This window comes from Mastacembelus armatus, chromosome 14 (genome assembly GCF_900324485.2).
Source record: "Mastacembelus armatus chromosome 14, fMasArm1.2, whole genome shotgun sequence".
NCBI classification, from domain to species: Eukaryota; Metazoa; Chordata; class Actinopteri; order Synbranchiformes; family Mastacembelidae; genus Mastacembelus; species Mastacembelus armatus.
The window spans coordinates 4,495,667-4,513,866 of NC_046646.1; the positions used below are offsets into that span (position 1 = coordinate 4,495,667).

An 18,200-nucleotide genomic window follows, 5' to 3' on the forward strand; every position below is an offset into this window, starting at 1 on the left:
TCCACAGCGCTGTCTGTTAAGCGCTGTGGAGGAATTTTGGTCCACTCATCTTTGCAGAATTGTTGTAATTCAGCCACATTGGAGGGGTTTCGAGCATGAACCACCTTTTTAAGGTCATGCCACAGCATCTCAATCGGATTCAGGTCAGGACTTTGACTAGGCCTCTCCAAAGTCTTCATTTTGTTTTTCTTCAGCCATTCAGAGGTGGACTTGCTGGTGTGTTTTGGATCATTGTCCTGCTGCAGAACCCAAGTTCGCTTCAGCTTGAGGTCACGAACAGATGGCTGGACATTCTGCTTCAGGATTTTTTGGTAGACAGCAGAATTCATGGTTCCATTTATCACAGCAAGTCTTCCAGGTCCTGAAGCAACAAAACAGCCCCAGACCATCACACTACCACCACCATATTTTACTGATGGTATGATGTTCTTTTTCTGAAATGCAGTGTTACTTTTATACCAGACGTAATGGTACACACACCTTCCAAAAAGTTCAACTTTTGTCTCATCAGTCCACATAGTATTTTCCCAAAAGTCAAGATGTTTTCTGAGACGAGCCTTTATGTTGTTTTTGCTCAGCAGTGGTTTTCGTCTTGGAACTCTGCCATGCAGACCATTTTTGCCCAGTCTCTTTCTTATGGTGGAGTCATGAACCATCACCTTAACTGAGGCAAGTGAGGCCTGCAGTTCATTGGATGTTGTTGTGGGGTCTTTTGTGACCCCTTGGATGAGTTGTTGCTGCGCTCTTGGGGTAATTTTGGTTGGCCGGCCACTCCTGGGAAGGTTCTCCATTGTTCCATGTTTTCGCCATCTGTAGATAATGGCTCTCACTGTGGTTCCAAAGCTTTAGAAATGGCTTTATAAATGTTTCCAGACTGATAGATTACTTTCTTTCTTATTTGTTTTTGAATTTCTTTGGCTCTCAGCATGATGTCTAGCTTTTGAGGATCTTTTGGTCTACTTCACTTTGTCAGGCAGGTCCTATTTAAGTGATTTCTTGATTGTGAACAGGTGTGGCAGTAATCAGGCCTGGGTGTGGCTAGAGGAATTGAACTCAGGTGTGATAAAGTTAGCACAGTTATGTTTTAACAGGGGGGGCAAACACTTTCTCACACAGGGCCATGTAGTTTTGGATTTTGTTTTCCCTTAATAATAAAAACCTTCATTTAAAAACTGCATGATGTGTTTACTTGTTATCTTTGACTAATATTTAAATTTGTTTGATCTGAAATGTTGAAGTGCGACAAACATGCAAAAAAATAAGAAATCAGGAAGGGGGCCAACACTTTTTCACACCACTGTATTTTAGTTTGCTGTTAAAGTTTTTTGTGATTTTAAAAAGGGATTAAATCTTCAGAATTCATCTCTTTTGTATAAAAAAGAACAGCATCAAATTCTTGTCTATTAGTAGCAAGCAATTATAAAACTGATTAATACCTCCTCAGTTCATACAAAACTAGAATAGGTGATGCGTGCAGATAACTAAAAGTGGAATCCACTGGACAAAATGGCAGGTTAAATCAAGATCACACTGTTCTTGAGCGATTCCAGTTATGATCCTAAATCTTTGCATAAAATACAAAAAATACATTCAATATTCAAAACAAGTGTGAAAGATGCCTTTTACTTTTAAGTTATTTACCTTTATTAGTCCCTCAATGGGGAAATGGCATTACTCACCCAAAGTGCACACATCATGAACACACCCCCAGAGCCATTGCTGCGGCGCCCGGGGAGCAGTCGGGGGTTCGGTGCCTTGCTCAACAATCTCACCTCAGTCATGGTATTGAAGGTGGAGAGAGCGCTGGCTATTCACTCCACCCCACTGACAATCCTGAGACTCAAACCCGCAACTTTCAGGTTCTCTATCCATTAGGCCACGACTGCTTGTCACAATGACCTACACAATACTGGTAGCAGAATTCTGAAAGGGTTGCCTTCATCAGATGGATTTGCAGTGATCTGTGTTCCCAGAGATTAGTATTACTCCAGGAAATTAGTTCAAAACGCAATTACTAAAAAACCCAAGCAGCTAGAATTGAGTCTGGTTTATATTTATTATTTTGGCTACATGCTATATGGCCTGAAGTTTGTATCCCCATGTAAATGAAAGTCTGATTCTCATAAGCTGAATAATTCCAGATGAATAATACCAGCTGAATTATCACACAGGTTTAAGAGTCTGTCAGAGTGACTTTAAGCAGGACTCTGAACTCTACTTACCTTGCTAACTGCCAGTCATGCTGTTTCTCTCCTCAAATGAAAGTTATTGTTCATGTAAAATAAAAATCAACATCAGTCAAAATGTTTGTTTATTTGGCCTAAAAGGGCCATAAATAAAATTTTATTCTCTCAATTTATTAACAAGCCACAGAAGTCCATGGCTGTCTACCACAGCACTTAAAACATGTCATTCTGGTGCAGTCCACAGAGACATGAGACCCATTTGAGCTACTCTGAGCCACTGGTAAATCTGGAGGCTCTCTTTCTTACTTCCTTAGAAAAATAAAACAAAACGTGGTAATACTGTACCAAACTGGAGGCAGAGCAACGGGGTGATCCTTTCCAGGCAGAGAAGGGTGCTTTAAAAAGGTCTATGAGCGTGCTTGGGGAAGCTTGAATCAAACAGCAACAACAACAATAATAATAAAACTATGAAAAACAATATGTTTTTTTTTGTTTTGCAAAAATGAAGCAGAATGTGTTTGGCTTTTAACCACTGCAGGATTGCTGCTGTTTTTTCCCATCAACTTCTCCTCTCTCATTTCTCTATTCCCTTCCAGCAGTCCACCCTCTCCTCCTCCTTTCTCTGTTGTATTTTGCTTAAAATAAAAGTGAAATAATATTTATAATGATAAAACCTATAGCAGCAAAAGAGTAACAGAGGAATATCAGCTAGAAGCAAGTGACCTCTGGATTTATAAGCAAGGCATGGGTTAAAGAGAGGTCCATGGATTTCTGCCCAGGACGGGCCATTTGAAAAGGGAGAGCTGTCCCTCTGAGCTCATCTGCCCTTGGTGGGCACCCTGCCGAGGGCGGCCATGATGAGGCTGAATCGTTCACACAGCTCCAGGGTGGAGTAGGTGGGCAGCTTGGGAGGATCATGGAAGCTTTTGATCTCAGTTGAGCAGTCCAGTAACTTGGGTAGAAAGTCGGTTAGCTTTTCCTGGAGATTTGCTGCAAGCAATAAGAGGACAGACAGACATTGTCATTGATTATCTATGTGCCTTACATCACAACATAGTTAAAATCCGATTCCTAAACATAGAAATCACAGGGTAAATGTTTTCAGTGTGATATCACGAGTAATTTGAAAACATGTTCCACGACAGAACAGACTGTAATACTTGGATGGTAATACTTTTCCTGAACAAAGGCCAGGCACTCTGAAAAACAAGCTCTGTGGATTGATAGTGGAACATACTGATAAAAGCTGAATCCTTTGCGTCATGTTTTTCTACCAAAAAAAAAAAAAAATCAGTTCTTACAATCTGCAATGTAATCTGACATGCTTTAAGCACTGCTGTTGTGTGCTGAAACTAACTTCACTGTTGATTTTTTTCTTAATTGTTTTCTTTAAATAAAAAAAAATTTAAAAAAGCCAGAAAATCCAACTGGCTGTCCAAAGGCACTCAATTTCCAATTGGACATACCATCTCATTCAGTGGTTTTCTCTTCCATCATTTTCTAAATTACAGAACTGAAGATATCAACCTAAACTAAGAAACACTTTATCCTATGTAGCTATGCAGTATATAGAAAATGTATAAACAAAGCAAAAAGTGCTTTGAAAACAACTTTACACACCCAACCAGCTTCATGAGGTGGTCAACTGGAATGTTGTTCCATACACCAGCTCAGCTTGGTTTAGGTCAGGTGAATATCTCTGCACAACACAACTGGTAGTCTCAAAAACATTGAGAAGACAAAATTCTACTAACTTTGGACAGGTGCCTGCTGCTAAGTGAAAACTATTCCAGGTGACCACCTCATGAGACTTGTAAACTTTGAGGAATTTTGAGGAATCTAAAACATATTTAGCTTCACTGAAGAAGTGATTACTTCTGGGATGCTCTGAAATGATCCAAATTCAAAAATTCATTTTAGCTATAAAATGATGGGAACACACCATATAACTCAAAACATTTCAGGATTCCCAGGCAAAAGGAAATGCTGCACAACCAGGAACCTGATCATCATGTTCTTGTGCACAGGTAGGGTAGAATGTACTAGTAACCTAAGACTTCAACAGGCCAAACGTGCTTCTGCTCCCTCAGGCACTCACATTCCATCTCTTGGCCCAGGTAGGAGCACCAGCGGTTCCTCATGTCCTCGACCGCCAGCAGGTCCCTCTCAGCATCATGGACCAGCAACAAAGGGATGCATGGCACCACCAGCTCATTCATGATGCTTAGGCCCGTGCTCACATCTGGTTCTTCTCCTGACTCAAACATGGCAGCTGCTTGCTCATTTAATTTCTATAGGAAAGATGATTCTAATGAGTAATACATAGGAGCTTAAGTGACAATTGTGTTCTAAGTTACTTTTCCAATGATTTGAAGGTTTTGTGGATGTAAACAGGAACCATAATGTTGCCATGGTTTCACTTAGCTGTGGGCTACAAGTTGTATTCTGTTTTGTTTTCTCAATATATGTGTACATTTCGGCAAAGTGGCACCATTAAATATTTGCAGTTTAAAGAATTGAATTTTGACAAAACCTGCTACAATCTTTATTTGTTTTAAGTACCATAATTTCCTCAGTGTGTCATAACTGCTAACAGTGTAGATAAGCAGGCCAAATCAGTGGACCAAACAACAATAACTAACTTACTGTTGTGTTTAAAACACTGCCAAGCGTTTGTCCCTTTCACCTCATCCAACTTTCTTAGCTCTCATCTCTCCCTTGTGGCCCTTTCAATTCTATCAAATCCCCCTGAGAAGGCATGCCTTACAGGTTAAAAAGCTCCGGCTAGACTCAAGCCAAGGTCAAGCTGCCCTTGCAGCATTTAGACAGAAGAATATTGTGACCACGAAAACAAATGCTAATTCTTTAACTTTGTCCAAGAACACACTTTGATAGATTTGTATATTTATGTTATCTCATGTAATTGTTTGCACTCCAAACAATAATTTTAAATCATTTATTTTACTATACTTGTTTTCTTTTTAGTGATGTTTTCCATTTGTTCTAAAAGAAAAATATTAGACTAAGTACTAACATGCTGACATGCTTTGTGCAAGGTCAGTAACTAACATTTCTACAGGCATCAGTAATATCACAGAGTATCCGATATCCACTGGGATTAAGTGGTTTCTGATGCTCATGTATGCATGTGGATACAAGCTTTTCTTCTTGTTCTTGGCCAAAACCACCTTACAGTTACAGACAAACTCCATGACCTCGTCTCTGAGGAAACGACCTCTTTTCTGCAAGCCAGTTTGGAATCGGGACTATGAGGCTGGGTTTGCAAAACATCCAAGTACATTAAACTGTGTCAATGTTAGTAGTGTTTTCAATTAAAACAAGAACTGAAGGTAAACAGCTGAGGGGATGGAGCCAAAGGTTCTGGCTAGAGATCTAAGATGACCTATCAGGCTGTGCAGAGCTGAGGTTTGAGGTTAGCTGAGGACACGATTGTGTCTCATGGTAATGTGTTTACACTCACTGGCCCTCCTGCTTCCTATTCCCACTACAGTGATTACATTATGAGCACAATGCTGGTGTAAGGTTACTGAGTGCAGCAGCAAGAGAGCTGCTAAAGACCAGTATGAGGCTGATCTGACCAAAATACCCTCTGCACTAACCAATAATACCAGAGCCTGAAGAATGGTGGGAGTGAAATGAAAAGGGGCTCACATCACTACGCTGAAAGGATTTTCATCTGTCAGTATCAGATGAAAAATCTTCACTGGAATCTTTTGTGGGCTGCAAGCAAGCCAAAGCAATATCTCAGCAAAAGTAATTTGATTATAGTACCGCAGCTCAGTATTGAAGGGGGAAATGTCTGGCCATGTTAGTTTTGCTGAGTCACTTTAGCAGAGGAAGTTTGATACAGAGGAAAGGGAGTGAAAAAAGAAGAGTCAGGGATCACATGGAACAAGTATTGGACATAAAGGCATCCATTCCAAAACAGACCCTGTTGCAAACCCAATGGCCTCTTTGTAATCACTTTGTTTAACTGAAGAAATATGACAAATAGGAATAAACATATCCACTCATTTCAATAGAGACTTGACAAGTTATCTGAAATAAATCACTGTCTTACTGTATGAATGAACTCACCAGCAAACATTCTCGACGGTAATGACCAAGAAGCTCCTCATCGTGCCCTCTGTACAGCCCTTTTGACAAAAGCTCTTTGTTGTACTGATATGAGTAGATCAGGTACATCAGAGCCTCCACATAACTGTTGATGAACAAATTTTACATTTTGATAAACTAGACTGCACTTTATATCAAAATTGCACTTTCTATGTATTTTAGAGTAAACCAGAAGAAAAGAACTTGATGAACCCACTGCATGGCTACAAAGCCTAGAGTTGCATAGACAGTTTATTGCTGCCCTCTGCAGGAGACAATTTGAAATTTTACTGGCTGCTTGACATAAGAAGTGCACTAAAAATAAATGTTATCTGCATCAATTTATTCATTTAATACTCTACAATGGTGGTACAATGTTTTTTTTCCAAGTTTAAATATTAGGAGAACTAAAAAAGGTGTCACCATACTTTGTCTTCTGAAAGAGCTCCAAGCCAGTCATCATGAAGATGGTTGTCTCACGGAAATTCCTGTAGTCCTGATGCCACATCTGATTAAGATAACAGAAGTTACTAAAGGCAAGCTCCCAAACAAATATATATGCATTTTTGATTAGTGACTGGGTCACAACAAAAGCTTTAAAGAAAATAGTATAAACCTTAAAGGCAGTCTAGCATTTCAGATAACTAAAACCCATAAGACACCACTGCTGACCTCATATTCATCCATGTTGACCTCCTCAGGCTTAATTAGGTCCAGCTTGGCACGTGCCACATTCATAATGCTCTTACATCTGTGGGGAAGACGGGGAGATAGGATGAAGAACCAGTGTTAGTGACAAGATGGTGAGTCATTGTGAGGTACTCCAGGAGATGAAATGGTCCACCCTGCCTCTAGGCCTTAACATGGCCTAATGAATCACTCTTCAGTGCTGAAAGGGAAAAGTGAAACACTCCTCCGGAGGTTCCTATTGAGGCCACATGCACACATAAATCTAATTATCTGGCTCAAAATAGAGGAGAAGGGAGAAATCAATTTTTCACTCATGAATATGGATTGAGGCCAACAAGCATAGTTGAAAGGTTTTAAGTGATAGTAAGGGGTATTATATGCCCTAATGACATGACCGTAACAATGGGTAGGGACTGATATTTTCCAGCAATATTAAAAAACTAATTACTAGACATGTATCACTTAACATCTGTGTTTGAACAAAAGACAGAGGGAATACCCATTAAAAAAGAATTTGCAGAATGAAAGCACTGTCCAGAGGAGACAGTCTGTACTGACAGTAAACCAACCATGGCTAGCAAGAATGTTTTATGGCAGGGGCCTCTGCTACCCTCTGCTGGTCCGTTAGAGAAGCCAATTTCATGTAAACTAACTTGATTCTAGTAAGAACTATGTTTAAGACGGACAGAGAAAAAGAACATGAAGTGCTTAAAACACAAGGTTGTGTCAGTTTGTAAATTCAAAACTACCTCTCATCAAAGGCCAGGTTCCTGTCAGCAAACTGTGTGAGCAAAGTCCTCTCCAGGATCTTCTTGGGTGCCTGGTTTTGTATAAAGTAGACAATGATGTGCTGAAGTCGGTAGTCATTCTCAGGTGATGTGTCCTCTTGGGCAAATCTTAGAAGGCGAGCATACTCCAGCTTTATGGCCTGACCAGGGAGACAAGGAAGGAACAAATTGTAGTTAAAACACTGACAGAGGGATAGGTTGTATATGGACACGACTTCATATTCAACCACCTCATATCTGTACTTCAGCACCTCAGACATTCTAAATTTAATCTGGTCTCTGATTTCAAGGATATTAATAAAAAAAGAGGGGGGTGAAAACTGTCCAAAGAATTCAGTAAATGTTGGACTATGGTAGTAAGAAGATGCTGAAGATAAAAAAAAAAAGTCTCCTGTAAAAATGTCATACCTTCCATAGCTATTCACAACAAATTGTTTGCAGTAGGCTAATAAGTCTCCATAGGACTGGTACATGAAAATCAAATGTCATACCAAATATTATAGTGCAGGTTGACCCACATATTCACTTTCATGCATGTCTCTCTATGGTAGAAAGCTCTTCTATACACATACAGTGGTGTGAAAAAGTGTTGCCCCCCCCCTTTCAATATTATTCAAAGATAACAAGTAAACGCATCATGAAGTTTTTAAATGAAGGTTTTTATTATTAAGGGAAAACAAAATCCAAAACTACATGGCCCTGTGTGAAAAAGTGTTTGCTCCCTAAACCTAATAACTGGTTGGGCCACCATTAGCAGCAACAATTGCAATCAAGCGCTTGTGATAACTTGCATTGAGTCTGTTACAGCACTGTGGAGGAATTTTGGTCCACTCATCTTTGCAGAATTATTGTAAATCAGCCACATTGGAGGGTTTTCGAGCATGAACCACCTTTTTAAGGTCATGCCACAGCATCTCAATCGGATTCAGGTCAGGACTTTGGCTAGGCCTCTCCAAAGTCTTCATTTTGTTTTTCTTCAGCCACTCAGAGGTGGACTTGCTGGTGTGTTTTGGATCATTGTCCTGCTGCAGAACCCAAGTTTGCTTCAGCTTGAGGTCAGGAACAGATGGCCGGACATTCTCCTTCAGGATTTTTTGGTAGACAGCAGAATTCATGGTTCTGTTATGTTATGTTTTAACAGGGGGGGGGGCAAACACTTTTTCACACAGGGCCATGTAGTTTTGGATTTTGTTTTCCCTTAATAATAAAAACCTTCATTTAAAAACTGCATGATGTGTTTACTTGTGTTATCTTTGACTAATATTTAAATTTTTTTGATGATCTGAAACAAAGTGTGACAAACATGCAAAAAAATAAGAAATCAGGAAAGGGGGCCAACACTTTTTCACACCACTGTATATGTATTTGCTTCTCAGGTTTTGCTCTGCTTCAATTTTTTTTTTACAATCCTTTGTCTCTACTGAGAAACTGTGTATAGAAATTACTTGTTTTCTCTGTACATACTGTCTACATTACTTGCTTTTTTAAAATCTGAGAGAGAAGTGCAGATTTTGAAAGGAGAGGTTACAAGCATTGGATCATTGGATCAGTAGGATAATGCCAAATTGACAGAGGTAATGAATGCATGTGGTTGGGTTCAATATCTAATGTGCCTCCCAAAAATATAAACAGGTAAAAACTAAGCATGTGTGCAGCACAATACCACTGATTCTCTGGAAGAAACAAACAAAAACTCAGCCTTAGTTATCTACTGTGCAGTAAGAACGTACACAAGAGAAGACCAACAAATAGACTGACAGAATAAAAAGGGGATGGAGGTGAAGATGGCATGATGAACAGAAAAGGAGAAATAGGGTACCTTAAAAAAGGCTGCCTCAGGCCCATTCTTTTCATATACGCTGCTGGATTTGCCAATGGCCATTATTATACCCTGCATGTTGGGGGTCATCATTGCCTGCCCAGGAAGCAGGAACCATGTTAAACACAACAATAGGTCCTTGTGACAAACCAAGCAAGGCCAGCTACTATGTTATGTGTCTGAGGCACCACAATAAAGCATACCACATTCAAGGCATGCTAGGCATCACCCAGCAGTCCATGCATTGGTTAGAGTGACAAAGCTGTGAGGGATACAGCCACTCAATTCAATGGCACGATGCACAATCCTCGCAAGGACAATGTGTGAAAATCAAGCCAGCCATCTGACAGCGGTGTGTGACAGATACAGTGCAGGGAAGAGAGTGAACACGCTGGAATACTGGCTATCAACAGCTGTTCGACACTCACAACATACTGATCGCCTTCAGTGGATACAAAGCCAACCCAAAAGAAAAGAAAACAATACCATGATGACATCACAAAATCAGTACGTCCTATAATAAAGGACCCCTGTAGAGTTTTTTGTATGCAGATGAACATTAGCTTTGTTGATATTACACCATAAGCCTATGGTCTTGGCTTTTCTCAACAGTGGCTCGTGAAGAAGCAGAGCTAAGTTTTCTGCAAAAGGTCAGCTTGCCTTTGTGCCAAGATGCAGACTGGTTCAAGAATAGACTTTTCACACAAGAGTGATACAGAAAGGTCAACAAAGAGGCCAGTCTTATTGATGTGGCATTGTCAGCCTCAAGCCCATTCTGTAATCAGTTTGCATAAAGTGTCAAACTTTCTCAGGTGTGAAAAATCTTCTGCTGAGCCATGAATGGCACTCATTCCATACATCAAACAGGCACAGAAAGGGAGACAAGGTTTGTCTGGGTCAGAGCTACCTCATCATCATACCCCCCCTCTTCTGACTCAATGACAAAGGTCCCCACATTTGGAATGGCCACCTCTACAGTGCGCTGGCCAGGGGACTCGTCCTCTGTGACCAGATCAGGAGGAGGGGTGGAAGGGGTGTTCACCTCGTCCTCAAGCTGAGGTGAGGTGGGAGGGGGAACAGACTGCAGAGAGATTGGGACAGATAAAATACGAAGGATAGACAACTGACTGAAAAGCAAGGAACTTTAAATATAGAGGACAAAAAACAGTAAAATGCTTACAAAAATAGTATGATTATATTTTCTGTGGTTTTTCTGAACAGCTAACATACTGTATTATTTCCTGACAGTGTTTTCAATACTGGGCTTGGCAGATCAAATAACTTCTCATCCCTGTTCAGAGTCACTATCATGTTACCATCTCTCACAACAGCACAGCATGAAAACACTGTGCTGTTTAGAAACATGTCAAACCTTCAAATCTTTAACCTGCATTAACCATGTCCACCACTAACATATCATCACATTTGAAGGTTATACGGTAAACCTTATCAAATAATTGCTCATTTACAAGACCTACAGTGTCACAGCAATTTTATAATTTGCATCATGTTTCAGTAAATTTAATATCTTTTTATATCTCTTTAGTAGGTCATTTTTTTCCTCTATTCACCAGCTGGTCACACAATGTGTTTGCCGACTGATCCTAGGTAGGTAGTGAACAGTGAGCTTTCAGAGATCTTTGGCCTTAAAAACAGCTGCCTGCTGTGATGCTATGAGAGCAGTGAGAGTGAACTAAAACAGTTAAATTGCTGAGCTGAAAGACTCCATTAATCCCAACAGAGCTGTGGAGAACTGCAGAGTCAAGCATGAAATCTCTCTGATCACTACAATCACAGTGTTACAAGCGATACCTTCAGCATACACTCAGTCATATGATCCACTGTTAATGTAAAAATACTGACACTTTAATATTACATTTTAAGAGTAAAAAATAACACCTTCCTTTAATAAATAAACCTGGATCCTGAGCAAACAATTACTGTGACCGGGGTTCTCTAAGTTGATTTGCTCAAATGGAAACAGATGATCGTAGATTAAATATGAAAACAGGTAGATACAAAAAAAAAAAAAAAAAAAAATAGATGGACCTGACTGGTGGCAATGACTTGGTGAGTGTGGAGTGTACTGCATGTATTTGTATATTATACATACAGCACTTAATAGTGCTTCAGGACTTCTCTCCTCCTCTTCGGCAGCAGCTCTGGAGATGGCCCTCTCTGTGTCCTCCTGCAAGTGCTTGGAGTCATTTGTGGGGGACGGTTGCTCCATGTACTCTGGGTCTTGCTGGTGTACTGCAGGAAGGCAAGGACATCATCAGACAAATGTAGAAAGGTTTTCTTCCACACAGGACTTTTCAAATGATTTTCTCACTCACAGTATACAGTGGGTACGGAAAGTATTCAGACCCCTTTAAATTTTTCACTCTTTGTGTCATTGCAGCCATTTGCCAAAATCAAAAAAGTTCATTTTATTTCTCATTAATGTACACTCAGCACCCCATCTTGACAGAAAAAAACAGAAATGTAGAAATTTTTGCAAATTTATTAAAAAAGAAAAACTGAAATATCACATGGTCATAAGTATTCAGACCCTTTGCAGTGACACTCATATTTAACTCACATGCTGTCCATTTCTTCTGATCCTCCTTGAGATGGTTCTGCTCCTTCATTGGAGTCCAGCTGTGTTTAATTAAACTGATTGGACTTGATTAGGAAAGGCAAACACCTGTCTATATAAGACCTTACAGCTCACAGTGCATGTCAGAGCAAATGAGAATCATGAGGTCGAAGGAACCGCCCAAGGAGCTCAGAGACAGAATTGTGGCAAGGCACAGATCTGGCCAAGGTTACAAAAGAATTTCTGCAGCACTCAAGGTTCCTAAGAGCACAGTGGCCTCCATAATCCTCAAATGGAAAAAGTTTGGGACAACCAAAACTCTTCCTAGACCTGGCCGTCCAGCCAAACTGAGCGATCGTGGGAGAAGAGCCTTGGTGAGAGAGGTAAAGAAGAACCCAAAGATCACTGTGGCTGAGCTCCAGAGATGCAGTAGGGAGATGGGAGAAAGTTCCACAAAGTCAACTATCACTGCAGCCCTCCACCAGTCGGGGCTTTATGGCAGAGTGGCCCGACGGAAGCCTCTCCTCAGTGCAAGACACATGAAAGCCTGCATAGAGTTTGCCAAAAAACACATAAAGGACTCCTAGAATATGAGAAATAAGATTCTCTGGTCTGATGAGACCAAGATTGAACTTTTTGGCGTTAATTCTAAGCGGTATGTGTGGAGAAAACCAGGCACTGCTCATCACCTGCCCAATACAATCCCTACAGTGAAACATGGTGGTGGGAGCATCATGTTGTGGGGGTGTTTTTCAGCTGCAGGGACAGGACGACTGGTTGCAATTGAAGGAAAGATGAATGCGGCCAAGTACAGAGATATCCTGGAAGAAAACCTCTTCCAGAGTGCTCAGGACCTCAGACTGAGCCGAAGGTTCACCTTTCAACAGGACAATGACCCTAAGCACACAGCTAAAATAACAAAGGAGTGGCTTCAGAACAACTCTGTGACCGTTCTTGACTGACCCAGCCAGAGCCCTGACCTAAACCCAATTGAGCATCTCTGGAGAGACCTGAAAATGGCTGTCCACCAACGTTCACCATCCAACCTGACAGAACTGGAGAGGATCTGCAAGGAAGAATGGCAGAGGATCCCCAAATCCAGGTGTGAAAAACTTGTTGCATCATTCCCAAGAAGATTCATGGCTGTACTAGCTCAAAAGGGTGCTTCTACTCAATACTGAGCACAGGGTCTGAATACTTATGACCATGTGATATTTCAGGTTTTCTTTTTTAATAAATTTGCAAAAATTTCTACATTTCTGTTTTTTTCTGTCAAGATGGGGTGCTGAGTGTACATTAATGAGAAATAAAATGAACTTTTTTGATTTTGGCAAATGGCTGCAATGACACAAAGAGTGAAAAATTTAAAGGGGTCTGAATACTTTCCGTACCCACTGTATGCCACTCTGAGTCAGTGTGAGCTCCTTGGAAGGAGGCTCAGAAAAAGAACACTTTTGAAAGACAAACATAAAAAACTGAATTGAATCTTTTAAAATACATGGTAACTAAGCCACAATGCTTCTGGAAGAATGGCTTTTGGCTAGATGAAGAAAAATGAGATGCTGTTTAGTTATATCAGGCTCAGTTATGTTATGGGGATGTTTTGCCATGTGTGGCACAGGTTGCCTTGAATCTGTGTGAGGCACAGTGAAATCTGAAGATTATCAGGGCCATCTGGAAAAGCTGTCAGAGGAGTCTGTCTCAGTTCAGCTCATGGCTACACCAATAATAAAAGGATACAAGAACACATTCTCAACCGGCTTGCTGTGAGTCCCAATTCTTAACCTGACAGAACATCTATAGAAACAGTAAGATCAATTTTTAAAAAAGCATACCTGATCTATTAAATACGGAACAGGGAATAGTGAATGGCAATGAATTTTGTCAGTTTAAACTTATTTCAGAAAACAACGTTTTTTTAAGTACCAGGGTACTAACACATACAGCCTTCCACTACTTAATTTATCACTCATCATATTTTGAATGCACCATTATTTGGTATAAATGCATTTGGAAGTTGAGGGCTGAATAATGAGTTAAAAATTTTATTGTATACTATAGAGTACAAAATAACATGTCAGCGAATTAAAAGTAGTAAGCCTGCACGTCAGTATTTCAAGGTCATTTCCTCAGACAACTCACTAGGGAACCGTTTTTTAAATTTATCTCACAACCAGGTATTGATTCTAAGTTACATATTCTACTCACTGTTGTGAGTTGTCATGAACCTGACCTGTATTGTCTGGAGGGCTGGATTCAATACTCATGGGCTGAGGGGAAGAAGAAGTGGAGGTGCTGGATGCTGCTGAGACAGCAGCAGCTGCTGTGGCCAGAGCCAGCTTCTCCTGCTGGGCCTTGCGGGCCTGCATAATGTCCCACTCTTCAATCTCCTTGTCGAAGAGCTCATTGTCTTCCTTCACATATTGCTTCAGGTCTGCAGGCAGTTTGTCCATCCCGCTGAGTATCTGGCCTGTTTCTTTGTCAAACTCCTCTGCAAAAACAACAGAGAGCAACAATGAACATTTCTGGATTCGCTTTTCCGGGTTACAAACCAGTAATGCTCACCACCCTAAGATACGTACAGTGGTAGAGGTTCAAAGTGTCACTCTGTCATGGTAAGTTACCAGTTTCACCATGAGTTGTCATTTGTACCACAGCACGGCACGTGTTACACTATACTGTCTGTAGGTGGTGCTCACCTTACACTGAGTCCTTAATAGACTAATGATTGTGTACTTAGAAACTGAAGTAAAGAATAAGTCTGGTGGTCAGGGTTTGCTTATTGTGTCTAGATATTGTTACCTTTCTCTAATATTTTGGAAATTTTCACTTGCCTTCATGAGCACAATCAGCCAACCCTATTTCCTAAAACATTTTGTTCAACTAAACTGCAAATGTAGATACATTTTGTAAGGAATGTATTTGAGTGATAATATTGTCATGTAATTTATTTTCTGAATTAATAACATTCTATAATGCAACCACAGGGGGCACAATCCAGTGTCTTCATGTGACGGTCCCAAGTCCGGGTAAATGCGGAGGGTTGTGTCAGGAAAGGCATCCGACGTAAAATTTAAGCCAAATCAAACATGCGAATCACAATTATGACTTCCATACCGGATCAGTCGCGGCCCAGGTTAACAACGACCACCACTGGTGCTGTTGACCTACAGGGTGCCAGTGGAAATTGAACTAATGTTGGCCGAAGAAGGAAAGGAGGAAGACGTGTTCGTAGGCAAAGAGAGAAGAGGAAGGGCAGGAGAGTAGGACTTAGAGTAGGGACTTTGAATGTAGGGACTTTGTCAGGGAAAACTAGAGAGTCGGCTGATATGATGGAGAGAAGAAAGGTGGATATCTTTTGTGTTCAGGAGACCAGGTGGAAAGGTAGCAAGGCCTATATATTAGGAGCAGGGTTCAAGCTGTTTTATCATGGTGTGGACGGAAAGAGGAATGGAGGAGGAGTTATCCTGAAGGAGGATTTTGCTAGGAATGTTCTGGAGGTGAAGAGAGTGTCAGATAGGGTGATGAGTCTGAAGCTGGAAGTTGAAGGTGTGATATTGAATGTTGTCAGTGGTTATGCCCCACAGGTAGGATGTGAGTTAGAAGAGAAGGAGAAATTCTGGAGGGAGATGGATGAGGTGATTCAGGGTATCCCTAGTGGTGAGAGAGTGGTGATTGGGTCAGACTTCAACGGACATGTTGGTGAGGGAAACAGAGGTGACGAGGAAGTGATGGGTAAGTCTGGTATGCAGGACAGGTATGCAGAAGGACAGATGGTGGTAAACTTCTCAAAAAGGATGAAAATGGATGTAGTGAACACATTTTTCCAGAAAAGGGAGGAGCATAGGGTGACATATAAGAGTGGAGGCAGGAGCACACAAGTTGATTACATCTTGTGCAGATGTTCCAACCTGAAAGAGATCAGTGTCTGCAAAGTAGTGGTTGGGGAGAGTGTGGTCAGACAGCATAGGATGGTGGTGTGTAGGATGACTCTGGTGGTGAGGAAGATGAAGAGGACAAGGGCAGAGCAGAGGACCAAGTGGTGGAAGTTGAAAAAGGAAGAGTGTTGAGTGGTTTTCAAGGAGGAGCTGAAACAGGCTCTGGGAGGTCAGGAGGTTCTTCCAGATGACTGGACAGCTACAGCTAAAATGATCAGGGACACAGGTAGGAGGGTACTTGGTGTGTCATCTGGAAAGAGGAACGCAGATATGGAGACTTGGTGGTGGAATGAGGAAGTTCAGGAGTGTGTTAAGAGGAAAAGGTTAGCTAAGAAGAAGTGGGACATAGAGGACAGAAGAGAACAGACAAGAGTACAGGGAGATGCAGCGTAAAATGAAGGTAGAGGTGGCAAAGGCCAAACATAGAGGTAGGCCAAGGCAAAGGCCAAGTATGAGGATTTGTTTGATAGGTTGGACACTAAGGAGGGAGAGGTGGATTTGTACAGGTTGGCGAGGCAGAGAGAGAGATGGGAAGGATGTGCAGCAGGTTAGGGTGATTAAGGACAAGGATGGAAATGTGTTGACAGGTGCCACAAGTGTGATGGAAAGATGGAAGGAATACTTTGAAGAGTTGATGAATGAGGAAAATGTCAGAGAGTACAGAGTAGAAGAGGTGACTGTTGTGGAGCAGGAATTAGGAAAGATCAGTAAGAATGAAGTGAGGAAGGCGATGAAGAGGATGAAGAGTGGAAAAGCAGTTGGTCCTGATGACATACCTGTGGAGGTATGGAAGTGTTTAGGAGAGGTGGCAGTAGAGTTTTTGACTGGGCTACTTAACAAGATCTTGGAGAGTGAGAGGATGCCTGAGGAATGGAGTAGAAGTGTACTGGTGCCCATCTTTAAGAACAAGGGAGACGTGCAGAGTTGTGGAAACTACAGAGGAATAAAGCTGATGAGTCACACAATGAACTTACGGGAAAGAGTAGTGGAGGCTAGGCTGAGGTCAGAAGTGAGCATCTGTGAGCAGCAGTATGGTTTCATGCCAAGAAAGAGAACCACAGATGCAATATTTGCTTTGAGAATGCTGATGGAGAAGTACAGAGAAGGCCAGAAGGAGCTGCATTGTGTCTTTGTAGATTTGGAAAAAGCGTATGACAGGGTGCCGAGAGAGGAGCTGTGGTTTTGTATGAGGAAGTCTGGAGTGGCAGAGAAGTATGTTCGAGTGATGCAGGACATGTATGAGAGCTGTAAGACAGTGGTGAGGTGTGCTGTAGGGGTGACAGAGGAGTTCAAGGTGGAGGTGGGACTGCACCAAGGATCGGCTTTGAGCCCCTTCTCGTTTGCTGTGGTCATGGACAGGCTGACAGATGAGGTTAGACAGGAATCTCCGTGGACCATGTTGTTTGCAGATGACATTGTCATCTGTAGTGAGAGCAGGGAGCAGGTGGAGGAAAATCTAGAGAGGTGGAGGTTTGCTCTGGAAAGGAGAGGAATGAAGCTGAGCCACAGTAAAACAGAGTACATGTGTGTAAATGAGAGGGACTCAAGTAGAACGGCGAGGTTACAGGGAGTAGAAGTGAAGAAGTTGTAGGATTTTAAGTACCTAGGGTCAACAGTCCAGAGCAACGGAGAGTGTGGAAAAGAAGTGAAGCAGGTTGGAATGGGTGGAGGAAAGTGTCAGGTGTGATGTGTGACAAAAGAGCATCAGCAAGAATGAAAGGAAAGGTGGACAAGACAGTGGTGAGACCAGCAATGTTGTATGGTTTAGAGACAGTGGCACTGAGAGAAAGACATCAGGCAGAGCTGGAGGTAGCAGAGCTGAAGATGTTGAGGTTCTCCCTGGGAGTGACGATGATGGATAGGATCAGGAATGAGTACATCAGAGGGACAGCTCATGTTAGATGTTTTGGAGAAAAAGCCAGGGAAGCCAGATTGAGAGGGTTTGGACATGTTCAGATAAGTTTGATCCCACTTGATGCTACACTCTGAGATTAAGAGGGGAATTACTTAATTTTTTCGCTGTGAGACCCTGCATATAATAAATCTTTGATTTAAGCTATAGTCAGAAAACTGACTTTTGTACTG

General features: G+C 41.5%; 1 protein-coding gene across 2 annotated transcripts in view; it reads right to left on the minus strand.

Moving 5' to 3' along the window:
* Positions 1–2,294: 2,294 nt before the first annotated feature.
* usp25 (ubiquitin specific peptidase 25) overlaps positions 2,295–18,200 on the minus strand; it is a 38,225-nt gene continuing 22,319 nt past the window's right edge. The window contains exons 17-26 of one of the 2 annotated variants that reach the window (XM_026329367.1): positions 14,411–14,668; positions 11,713–11,852; positions 10,507–10,680; positions 9,600–9,695; positions 7,742–7,920; positions 6,975–7,053; positions 6,731–6,810; positions 6,285–6,408; positions 4,285–4,477; positions 2,295–3,176 (exon numbers count right to left, since the gene is read on the minus strand). In XM_026329367.1, the coding sequence (XP_026185152.1) occupies positions 3,004–3,176; positions 4,285–4,477; positions 6,285–6,408; positions 6,731–6,810; positions 6,975–7,053; positions 7,742–7,920; positions 9,600–9,695; positions 10,507–10,680; positions 11,713–11,852; positions 14,411–14,668 (1,496 nt within the window). In that variant the 3' untranslated portion in view covers positions 2,295–3,003. The remainder of the gene's footprint in view (positions 3,177–4,284; positions 4,478–6,284; positions 6,409–6,730; positions 6,811–6,974; positions 7,054–7,741; positions 7,921–9,599; positions 9,696–10,506; positions 10,681–11,712; positions 11,853–14,410; positions 14,669–18,200) is intronic. The other variant, XM_026329368.1, reaches the window with a different exon arrangement.